At 52.4% G+C, this 12,563-nt stretch overlaps 1 protein-coding gene across 3 annotated transcripts in view; it reads left to right on the top strand.

Annotated features, from left to right (window-relative positions):
* Window positions 1–2,378: 2,378 nt before the first annotated feature.
* Window positions 2,379–12,563, top strand: part of MYBPC1 (myosin binding protein C1) — an 87,693-nt gene continuing 77,508 nt past the window's right edge. For all 3 annotated transcript variants that reach the window (XM_078597048.1, XM_078597047.1, XM_078597046.1), the window contains exons 1-2: window positions 2,379–2,456; window positions 10,998–11,282. In XM_078597048.1, the coding sequence (XP_078453174.1) occupies window positions 2,435–2,456; window positions 10,998–11,282 (307 nt within the window). In that variant the 5' untranslated portion in view covers window positions 2,379–2,434. The remainder of the gene's footprint in view (window positions 2,457–10,997; window positions 11,283–12,563) is intronic.

The raw sequence follows: 12,563 nt of genomic DNA, 5'->3' as shown, positions 1-12,563 counted from the left end.
AGCAGTAGCAGCAGCAGTAGCAGCAGTAGCAGCAGTAGCAGCAGCAGCAGTAGCAGCAGTAGCAGCAGTAGCAGCACGAGGCGGCTTCCGTGACTAATATCATCCATAAAGCAGGTCTGTTGGGTTAGATCGCGTCAATGTTTACGTAAATGTTTACGTTAACGTTTACGTAAATGTTTACGTACATATTGATGTAAACATCGCCACAAGGGAGACGTAAATATGTACGCGATCTTACAAAAATACCTTTATTTGCGCGATCTAACCCAAAAACAACCTGTATTATGGTTAGATCGCGCTCACCACTACATGCACACACACACGTACACACACGTACACACATAGACACATGATCTCTATATTAATTGCAATCAGCGCTCTCTACGTCACATGTCATAGATACGTACACACGCACTCAGTCTTCATTTGGATTAGCATTCCGGGCGTCAAATACATACACACTTACACACGTGCATACGTGCATACACACACACTCGACCCTCCACACGTACATACAAAGACAAAGATCCCCCATATAGTCTTAACAGGGGCAAGTGGTGTTAGCGAGTATCTATGAAGGCTGGAACGTTACACGAGGGGGTGGGTGGCCAGCACCACGTCCGACCGCCTTTGTCTCCCCAGTGGCGATGTTTACACACCGCACCAGGTACTCATTTGAGGCTTGGTCGACCTAGGGGAGGCTCAGGATCGGTTCAGTGAACGTGAATCGAACCCGGATCGCCGGGTTCATCGCGCAGCGCGCTAACCGCTACACTACCGCTCCCCACTACACGTATACAAAGACAAACACACACACTCGACACGTGCATGAATACACACTGCAGTTTTCCGTGGTAAAGGAATCGAACTCAGGTCATCGGATTCATAGTGCAGTGCGCAAACCACTTCGCCACCGCTCCACCCTCTGCGTTAACTACATCGCACTACATTGCCTTGGGCCCTCTATCATTCATTCATTTTCTCCGTTTGGAATTGCTCGCATTCTGGAACGCGTCCGCTCTTTGATGTGTTAATTGACTAATTGAATCGCTCTCCCTCACCCTTTCATAATAACCTCACGCCTGTCTTCGTTATCATTGTTAATATTCCGAATCATTACTACAACACAGTGAATGTTTTGAATTGTTTCTGGCCAACGTTTATCTGTAAGTGGATCGCGTTCCCCGATTACGGACCTCTGTTTAATAAACAACGAAACGTTAACTTTTATTCTCAACAAAAGTTCACTTTTGTTTTATAACAAATATTTCTGTTAAAAAAATAACAATAACCGGAGTAGTGAAGAATGGTTAAACATCTTTTTTTTTACCAAAGTCCTGTGCATACTGTGGATGCTCTCATCCAGCAGTAGATTGACAATACGACTTCACGTGAAAATTCCATTCTTTTCTTGCCCCATGAATGGCGGTAAGTTCAGGAGCTACATGTCAATGCTGAAGTCTGCTGATCAGGAGAGAGAGTTCGTGTGGTCGAGATGGCCATCCTCCGCTTCCGATGAAGGAATGCAGACGAGAGTGGTTTAAGATATGGTTCAGAGTTGGGGTGGAGTGACCACGATCTCCACTCCTGTGATTTCCACCTTTAATTTTAAACGTATTTAAGTTAAGGTGCGCATCGGACATGGCCATTTACATACAGTGAATGGCATACCAATGCACGGCTCTTGATGTACAATCCACTGCCGGATCGAGGATCCCACAAATCATCGTGTCAGTTACGGGTGTTCTTTGACCATACTTCACCGCGCGTGTCAGCGATGGGTTGATGATGAAGGGCGCTTTAGAACATCACTCGCTCCGACTGATATCAGCCGTGGCCGGGAAGCGACTTTAGGTCCGCCGGGTTCTCAACGCAGTGAGCGTGCCACAGGTTCCCTCCTATCCCATCATCATCATCAGCCACGATCCATCCACTGCTGGATGAAGGCCTCCCGAAGCCATTGCCACGTCTCAGAGTCTCGCGACGACAGCATTCAATCCAGCGCCTGCACACACGCTGGCGTGTTCTTCTTCTTCTTCCGACTTTGGCTGCCATTCGTTGTTTAGTCTCGACCTGCGAGACACCGGATCATCTATCTGTGCCTTTAAATAAAGGCGACCTATTCATCTAAGTGGGCTGCTGGCTGTGGGATCTGGAGGCACGACGTGAGTGGTGTGGGGGTGGTGGTGTGGGGGTGGTGGTGTGGGGGTGGTGGTGTGGGGTGGTCGCTGGGTGGTAGAGAGGGGTGGTCGAGGTCTCTGGAGAGCGACCAAGAGGGAATGGGGGGAGGAGGAGAGGTTGCTAGGACGGGGAGAGGGGGTGGGTAGCAGAGCCATTATAAATCACTGGGCGCGAGGCTCCGAGCGGTCAGAATTCTCTCTACGGACCACCGCGGAGGCGCTGTCTCTGTTCCCGAGGTCATCACCGCAGCAACATGCCCGAGCCAAAAAAAGCCGGTGAGTGGCTCGCACACAAGTTCGACTCCCAGTTCGTTCTCGAAAGTAACGCGCGTCGTGACGCATTTGGTACTCATCTCCCGTTTGCAGCTCTGAGCCAGTGGTGGAAGTTCCACATTTCTATGGCGGGGCCCAGTATATCCATCCGTCCATCCCATCGGACAACCACAGTTGACTGTGTAGAATCAATCGAGCGTTTCAACGGGTCCGGGCAATGAGACTTCGAAACGTCGAAACCATTTACAGCGCCGCTGATCGATACGCTGAGATCATCGCCTGGTTGAACGATATCAGCGGCGTGTCTCGGTGTGTCCGACTCGTGATACGTTCACCCCAAAAAAAAAACAAATCCCGGCTTGGCCTGCTTGCTTCATCGATTACTGTTGCAAGAGAGTCGGTCCTTGAAGGCTCACGTAACAAGCTGACGGACTTAAACCTGAGGTTACTCATCACCTGCAAAGCAATAATAGTAATACAACGAATGCATTGCAGATTTAAAATGAGCATCCCGATAGGAAGACGTGATGCAAAAGAACTCGACAATGCTACCGAAACGACTCATTTGCTTAACGTGTATAAGGCCAGGACGTGCATCTGTATCGCAGTTCTCTGGGCAAATATCAAGTGCCGGTCGTGGTGTTGACGGTGGTATCTCAGCATCGTCAGCCAATATACCCAGCGGCACTGTCCGCGCACGTGTCTAGCCATTAAGTATGCGAACAATGTTACGTTTAAAAATACAAAACGACGCGCGTTTATATTTGTCGGGAATATTTAGAGCCGCATTATATAATCACGCACGGTGTGGTGGGAATGGAGCGGTGGTCGGCACACCGCGCTTTAACGAACCCGATCATCTTTCGATGTAAAGCTTCTTTCGTGACTGCAGGGATTCATCTTCTTGGTTCTTTCGGTAAAGTCACGTAGAAGGGAAATAATAAAATAATAAAAAGAAAACATAATAAAATACAATTCTCACGACGTTTCGGCCACAACGCAAGCAGCCGTCCTCAGGTGAAGAACAGGTCTGTCGGAAAGACAGCGTCTGAATGACGACAGACATGTTCTTCACCTCCGGACGGCTGCTTGCGTTGTGGCCGAAACGTCGTGAGAAATGTATTTTATTATGTTTTATTTTTATTATTTTATGATTTCCCTTCTACGTGACTTTACCGAAAGAACCAAGAAGAAGAACGCGATTATCGTTCACGGCCAACAAATCAGTGGCGGCCTCGCCACTTCACCAAACCGCATTGACCAGCGTCGTGAAGTATGGTCAAACCAGCCCCATGATCGACCTTCATTCCAGCAGCGGTTCGCGACAAAGAGTAGTCCGTGTTTAAGTTCTAGAATAATGTTGAATCTTTAATTGGTCTAGGCTTGATTTGAAGTTTCTATTTAAAGCTTTCGTGATTGCAGGGATTCATATTCTTGGTTCTTTCGGTAAAGTCACGTAGATGGGAAATAATAAAAGACGTTTCGGCCACAACGCAAGCAGCCGTCCTCAGGTGAAGAACAGGGCTGTCGGAAAGACAGCGTCCTAATGGGAAGCTTTCGTGACTGCAGGAATCCATACTCTTTGGTTCTTTCGGTAAAGTCACGTGGGTAGAAAAATAAAACTAAATGAAAAATAAAATATATCGCGACGTTTCGATCGCAACACGAGCGGTCGTCCTCGGACGGAAAAAAACTAATCCAGCAGTGGAACTGCTGAACCAGCGAGAGAGCTGTTTCAACAAGATGCTATATCGTTGGTCTGCTGCCGGATATTTCGCCGATGCTCTACCACGCTGGTCAGAGCGAGTTGACGGTGGCAGGGTCAGGCTCATATATGCCTCAGCCGTGTTTGGTGATTCACACCCAGGTGGCTGACTTCACAGCGCAGCAGCGCGCTAACCACCGCGCCACCGCTCCACCTTGCATACGGCGCGGTGGTTGTATGAGAATTGTGTTGCAATCCAGCACTTTAGATGTGGGGGTAATGGAGAGATTATCTCGTGCATCAGACTGCTAACCTGCAGGCCTGACAGGTGGCGTGTGTATGGCGGTACAGCAAGTGGGTCAATGCCCCGACTGTACCCCTCGCATGCCTGGAGTTTAATAATTGTAATTAAACAAAAAAACGTAATTTTACCATTCCTCCCTGAGTCTCAAGACTCGTTGCCACGAGGTTTCTCTGCTACATTGCGGGCGTTTGGCCAATTCCATCGATGGGAGTTTGGGAGGAAACCGGAGGACCCGGAGAATACCACGCGACGCATGCCAGGTTGTAACACTCAAATGTCAACACAGATGGGTTCAGGAATCCGCTCCCGTACGCGGATGCCAGGATTTTCAGGTAGGGGTGGCAACCCCTCCAGCAATGAAAAATGATAGAGGAGTTGTTAGTGAGTAAGGACTTGTCCCTTGCTTTTTATTCGACGCGTGTGCGGCGATGGCGCAGCCATCGATCGAGGGTCGAATTCGAACCGCGTTGTGTGATCGGCATCGCGCTCGCTGAAGGTGAATGCCTTCAGGGAAGTCGTGTACTGGATACGCAACTGCGCACAATTCTGTGAGTCACGTATAACTGCTTTGCCGTTACTTATTACAAATTATGGACTCAGACTATTGTCCTATCATCTCATAGAGTCCCTGGCACGTAATAATATGCTACACAGTAACAGTGGGGCTCGCAAAATGCCGATTTATTAGTAATATACCCCAATGATCCGATCGAAATGAGGGATTTCGAACGGATAGGAGTTGTTAGTTCGATTTGTTCTTACGCATCAGGGTCTTCGATAGGGGACCGATCAATTAGCCCAAGGCAAGACCCTCCCCAAAAGAGGTATTGGGACTCAGTGAAGCCTTTAACTCGATGGCTAGGTAGAGGGATCGTACGGAGGATCAGTGCTGCTCCATCCCGGCCGGCGTGAGGGTCTATTCTCTATGAACACCGGACGGGTTGCCAAGTGTCAACAGTGGCTGTTATACGTATCAGCTGGCAGCCGCCATAGGAACGTGGAATTTCCACCACCGGTTCAGTGCCCGTAAAATGCGAGCTTTTATAAAAAGAAAAAAAAATGACGATTGTCACGCAAGAAAAACGGAAACTCGACACATTCGTAAATTACACTGTGGCCTTAAAAGAAAATAAGTTTCTAATAGATGACGTTTCGAGCAATGGCCCTTCATCACAGCACGTAGAGGGGGAGGCCAGAGAGGGTAGAGAGACGACTGGAAGGTCACCACGGATGGGTTCTCGAACCCACTTACCGTGCTGCCATCTACTGGCCACCGTGCAGCGCAAAAGGGATTGGGAGCTTCACAAATCTCTGCGTGGTCCGCCAACTCTTGCCTCCAAAGCGCTGGGTCGTTGGCATGTGCCAGTGCATCTGAATCGACAACCCGAGTTCGACATCGGGAACCCGTCCTGCCAGGCGCGCTTCAAAGCAATACCGGGTGATTGATGTTATCCGAGTTCTATTGAATTCGTTTTTGGTGCACTCTGCAACAAAATAACCGAACATATTTCAGTTTTTTTTTTATTTAGTTTCATTTATTTGGTATAGCCCTATGAGCCATTCGGCTCTTGAATCGGGTGCAACCGCAACAAACAAAAAACAAAAACATGAACAAGAAAACATCTTCAAGTTACTATGTGACTATGCGCAAACAGAAACATCCAGGAAAAAACTGCAAAGTCTTTCAGAAAAAAAGCACCGTACACCAACGCTGTGCAAAAATCCGTTAAGCTATTGACAAAAAAAATCTGATATATTATATTTAGATTCAGCCACTCCTTAGAGCCACCAGATACACAAAGTTCGTACAAAATGGGATCATTTGCCAGTGTCAAAGTATGAAAAAAATAAGAATAGTTTTAACCCTTTCTGGCAATAAGGATCATGTTTTGTTTGCATGTTCACGATAAGAACCGTGTGTGGTTGATGCAGACTTCATTCCTTGCAAAAGGTTTCTATTTTGTCTTTGAACATCTTAACACAATGTTGATTCGAAGCTTTCGTGACTGCAGGAATCCATACTCTATGGGTCTTTTGGTAAAGTCACGTGGGTAGAAAAAGAATCTTCACACGACTCGTGTTTGACTGCCAGAAAGGGCAACACCTATTCTTCTTTTTTCAAAGTTCGTACACCAAGATGTAAAAAACACACGTAGACATCCTTTCCCCTACAAATTCCAAACAATTATTTTTGGAGCTCATTTATCGTTATTTAAAAGCTTAAACGGGATGATGTTAATTTCTGAACAGCATTCGAGTTTATCCATAATACAGATATGTCCACAACACAGGTTCATCCACAACACAAGTTTATCCACAACACAGCTTTACACAACACACAGGTTTATCCACAACACAGGCTTATACACAACACAGGTCTGCATCGGTCACTCCAAAGCCCGTGCGTCCGCCTATAAACAATTTAGCGCGGTGCCGGTGATGGAAGGGTCCGCGGCCCGGCGGTGAGAGCGCGAGACGCTGGCAACCCCGACGGGTCCGAGTTCGACACCTGCGACCGGTCCTGCCAGGCGCGCTCCAACCAACTCGCACGACGTAGCGAGGCGAGCAAGGCCTCCACCACCTTAACTCCGGGTTCATCCACGTGGCCTGGGCATTGTCACTAGAAGGTCAGCCCGTCGTATGGAACGGGGGGTGGGGGGTGTGTGAGATGGAGGGGTGTGGGGGGCTCTCGACGTGGGCTGCCGAAGCACGCGGTGTGGATCGCGCTCGAGGTATGGCGCCTTTCGTCACCGCGCGCCGCGATGCTGGCGACTCCGTTATTAATAGGGGGCACTGATCACCCCCCCACGGGGGGCCACTGACCACACCACACCCCCCTCCCCACGGTAGCCTGCGAGAGGTGACGACGCTTGCATCCCTCGACCTCACGCAGCCTCAAGCCGCGGGGGAGCTTAAGTGGCGCGGCCTCCAGTTTCATTCCACCCCCAGGGGTCGTGTTTCCCCATAACCTAAATTTTGCTTTAACGAGGCCGACAACTGTGGCTAGTGGGGGGTGGATGGGCTGAGGAGTGGGAGGGGGGGCTTAGCAGATGATGGGTTGGTGGGGGTGGAGAGGGGGGATACGCGTGGTCAGCGGAGCAAGATGAAACATAATTTTAGCAGCGCGAACGGAAACAACGAATCGGCCCCCAAACGCCGAACTTTTGAGAGAAGTAAAGTTGGATTGGGCAGGAGGAGGAGGCGTCGCTCGAGACGGTTGATGTCCGACGGTGGAGAACAGTGGCGGAGTGGCAGCCAAAGGATGGAACGCGTCCCGGAAGTGGATTTTTTTTTTCCCGACCGCGGAGATGGAGCGATGGAATCAGCACCTCGTGTGCAAGTGCTCGGCGGACTGATCACCTCGCTGGACCGCGAGAGACGTCGCCGCCTTGCGGACGAGGTCTGCATCCAGCAGTGGATCGATCACAGCTGCTCATGTTGATGCCCGAATTTCCCTTGGACGCGCGCAAACTCCGTTGCATCTCGGGCGCTAAGCGGCGACGAGGCTGGTCAGCACTCGGATGGGTGACCACCACCACCACCACAAAGAACGTGGGCGCTGTCAGCTTTCGTACGAGTGTGTGCGGCGAAGTTTGACCAGGAGGCTGCAGTGGTAAGAGACGTTTTGAAGGTAATTTGTAACGCGGGCTGAGACGATCAACTCGCCGCTACAGCCGAGAATCTGGGTTTTTTTTTGATCGCGGGGGACTCGACAGCGGATTCGAGTCCAGCTTCTCGTCGGAGTTCTGGCAGGTCCTCTCTTACTTAGGCCACGCCATATTTGAGCTTCTTTCGCACCGTACGTAACCAACCGCGCTAGTCGGAGGTGCGGGGGAACGATAACAAACTGAACACAAAAAGCGTGTTCTAAAGGAATGAGTTGATCAGTCTAGACGACTTCGAAGTGGCGTAGCTCCCAGTGACTTCCTCACATCGGAAGGGAAGAGCGTTCCAGACGGCCGCAGACGCGCGTCTGAAACGGCCACGCGATGCGGTGACCGCCGTCTTTGTTTCGATGGCTCGCAGCCAAAGGCCGCTGCTGCGACGATGGCGACCGGAGTGTGGCACAGACCACAGGCACAATGACGACAGTGCTGCGTGGCAAACACAGAGATGCTGCAATGATCCACGCTGTGCGAGTGATCGATATGAGGCTCACGGATGTCAACGGGCGTGGTGATAACGATGCTTTCCCGTGATGCAGCGCTTTTGGAGGCGAGGCGGTTGCTGGACCGTGTCGAGATTTACGGAGCCGTCAAACACGACGGACGTGTTGACGGGGAGAGGGGTGGGGGTGTTGGTGGGGGGGGAAGCAGCCGGAATGTGGCAGTAGAGAAAGTAGGTTCTTGAAACCCGCCTGCTATTTCGAGCGCGTGGTGGGGATGTTCTCCATCTACTCGTCATGGACAGGCGACAATGTGCATGGAGACAAACTTCCACTGCTGCGGCCCCATGCGTGGGGGGTGAGGATCACGGGGCGGTGACCTTGGGGTGAGGCAGAGGTCATCGGTTTCTAGCTGGGGGGGGGGGGTGGCATCAGTACGGACGTTTAAATATAGAAGCCGTCAGGCGCAACACGTGCCCGGAGCATTGATGAGCACCGTCGATCACTAACTGCCCCACGGCACTTTTACAAATTGTACCCCAAGGACGGGCAAACCACGCCCACTCTCGGCACGCGCGCTTGCAAAGTGCACCCCAAAAGAGGCGGTTGTTGATAATGATGTTATAATAATATAATAAATTGCTTTTTCATGCAGCTACCTGTAGGCGGGGGCAATGCAGCACTTTACATCATGTATCATTTGCAAACATTCGAATGGGCACCCTCCCTCGCAGTGGCAGCTGTCCCTGTGGGCGCAAGAAGACTCGATACCAGGATATCAGTCTGCCAGTAGGCTGCGACGTTGCTACGTGCCATCCCAATCGAGTAATTTTTATAGGCCACACTGCAGTGTTCCCAGGCAATAGTGTGTACGCACGTTGAACTTCTTTCGCGCCGTACGTAGCCAAAGCACAACACAGACACACAGAGCACAATGCTGCTGCGGTCTGGCGGGCGTGCCGTGGTCTCGTCTATGACGCAGTGGTCAGGGCGTGGAGTGATGAAGAGCCGGTCGTGAGCCCTCACTCTTGTAAGTGTAGGAGTTTGAATAAGTCGGGCATTGGTGGCGACGCCCGTGGTCTGTAATTCGGCGCTGTGGAGGCAGTGAGGGTTGGTGCATCACCGCACAAATGGAACTCACTTTCTGCAAAACGGGGACTTCGCCTGTTCAATCCGCACGGGAATAGAGTGTTGTCCCCTCGCACGCTCGGAGTTTCTGCAGCTGCTTCAGCTACCTCCCACGTGTAAATACTTGTTAATCGGCTGATAGCGCCTTCATATACAGGGGACCGCAGAGCTTGGGAAATTGTTGGTAGCGCCGGCTCACCCGCCTGGTAGCCGTCTAGCTTGCCTGTGGTCCCTCGCTCCGATAATCTTGAGCCAGAGCCTGGGCCGTGACTAAGAATACAGAGGCCTCGGATTGCGTTGCGGTTGGAGGAACCGAGGGTTGGTGCGGGATGATGGCGCACGAGGGGGTCAAAGGTGGCGTCATCCTCACTCGCCACGGGGCAGGGCGGCTCCCGTCAGGTCCCAGTCACAAGCCAGTGACTTCATCGTTATATTTAAGTGGCACTTGGGTTGACGTGTCTCCTGAAATTGTGCAGTGGGGCACGCCGGTTTCGTAGACGCGACTGCCACTCAGCCACTTGCCTACATTCCCACGGAGTAGATAGTGGTGGGTGCACACGTAGTCACAGACAAAGATAAAGATCCCCCTATAGCCTTAACAGACTGTAGGGGCAAGTCCTGTTAGCGAGCACCTATGAAGGCCGGAACGGCACACGAGGGGGTGGGTGGCCAGCACCACGCCCGACCGCCTTTGTCTCCCTAGTGGCGATGTTTGCACACCGCACCAGGTGCCCATTAGAGGCTGAGTCGATCTAGGGGAGGCCCAGCACCGGTTCAGATAATCGTCACCGGTGTTGGCCGTGAGCGAGGAATCGAACTCGGGTCGCCAGGTTCGTAGCGTCACAGCAGCAACCACCATCACGAGCTAAGCCAGCATCAACGACTAACAGCAACAAAAGCCACGACCACCAGCAGCATTAACATGACAACAATCACCACCAAACCATCATCATCACCACAGCCAACAACGACCGTTCACCACTAAGTGGCGGTGAGGTCAACACGGCGCTTGCGCCAGGCCAGGCGTGGTTCGAGGCCACGTGAAGTGTCGAAGGCTCGCTGCTGGCAGGAGGAGGTCACGGGACAGACCCAAAGTGCCCATGGGTTGATTGAGTGAGATGACTGGCAGATGCGCCAACTGTGCTCCCCGCCGTGCCAGCACTATCACAACCACCACCAGCAAAACCACCACCACCACCACCACCATCGTCATTAACACCACGACGACCACCACCAACCACCATCACCAGCAGCACCACCACCACCAATCAATAGTCACCGCGTCTCCGCGTCTCCGCGCAGTGTCCGCCTTCAGCAAGAAGCCCACCTCGCTTGAGGTGGCCGCCGGCTCAGCGGCCGAGTTCGTGGCCGAGACGGCCAAGGTCGGAGCCAAGGTCAAGTGGCAGCGAGACGGAAAGGAGGTGGCGGCCGGCGGTCGCGTGTCCGTGCAGGCCGAGGGCAGCCGCCACACGCTCAAGGTCGACGCGGCCGCAGCGGAGGACGCGGGCTCCTACGCCGTGGTGTGTGGCACCTCCAAGGTCAAGTTCGAGCTCAAAGTCAAGGCTGCTGCTGCGGCGGTGGAGGAGGGTGAGGGAGCGCGCTCGTTCGTGGAGCGACGTGGCCGCGCTACGTTCTACCACCCTCACCCCCACATCCACCCAACCACCGTCCCCCCCCCACCACCCAGGGCCGGATTACGATTTTGTAGGCCCCTGGGCTACAGGTACTGTCAGACCCCCCCCCCCACCCCAGGAAATATTTTAAAAAGGTAAACAAAGTTAAATAAAAAAATTTAATTTAATTTTACGATGCCAACAACAAATAAAGATTCAGCATTCGCAAACGAAACTACTTTTCACTTCATCTCTGGAGGCCCCTGGGCTGCAGCCCCTAAAGCCCCCCGTGCCTCAATCCGGCCCTGCCACCACCTTAACCCTCGCCGGTGTGGGAGGGGTCAAGGGTCGCGCACCGTCTGCCACTGGTCAAGCCGAGCGGCGGTGGCTGCTGGTCCCTGACGCTGCCACCCGCGTGTCTCGAGTCGTGCGTCGTCGAAGCCACGTGGCGCTCACCGCCCCCCCCCCCCCCAGGGAGTGTGTACTTACTTCACCTCGTGTGGCAAAGCACGTGAGCACGTGTGCGTGTGTGATGACTAACAGCACTCGCCCCAACAACCTCTGAAAGGCTACAGGGCGGATCTTTCTTTGTCTTTGTCTTGTGTGTCCCCGCCACCCTGGTGCTGTGTGTACACGGTCACCTCTTGGGGAGGCAAAGGCGACCGTGCGTGGTGGTGGTGGTGATGATGACCACCGCACCACTGCCTCGTGCACTATGCCAGCCTTATTAGGCGCTCGCTAACACCACTTGCCCCAGCAGCCTGTACGGGTGGCTACATGGGAGGATCTTTGTCTTTGCCCACCGCGAGGAGTGGTGGTGCAGTGTTCAGCTGCGTTGCGCAATGCCCTCCGCCGCCCGAATTCGATTCCCGGCCACGGCTAACATCAAGTGGGCGAGCGATATCTGAACCTGGACCTCTGCTACGTCGACGTAGCCTCAAATGAGCACCCCAAAACTGGGGAGGGGGGGGGGCTGCGCGTGGTGATGGCCACACCACGTCCACTCCCTCTTGCCTCCGTGCCCTCCTTATGTGTTTACAGCAGCACTTGACCCCAACGGTCTATGTAGGCTATACGGGGTATCTTTGTCTTTTGTATTTCCATCGCGTGTCCATTAACTCGTTACCTCCATTCATTTCGTGCGGTGATTTAATTTTCATTTGCACACCATTCTAAGGAATGTTCTCTTTCCCTCAATTGAATTCCCGTTTGTGCTATGGGCGCCGTGTAACGATGTCTGCGGTTCCCATTTGGA

This window comes from Lampetra planeri, chromosome 8 (assembly GCF_965212315.1).
Source record: "Lampetra planeri chromosome 8, kcLamPlan1.2.h2, whole genome shotgun sequence".
Lineage (NCBI taxonomy): Eukaryota > Metazoa > Chordata > Hyperoartia > Petromyzontiformes > Petromyzontidae > Lampetra > Lampetra planeri.
This window is presented reverse-complemented; position numbering and strand designations above follow the sequence as displayed.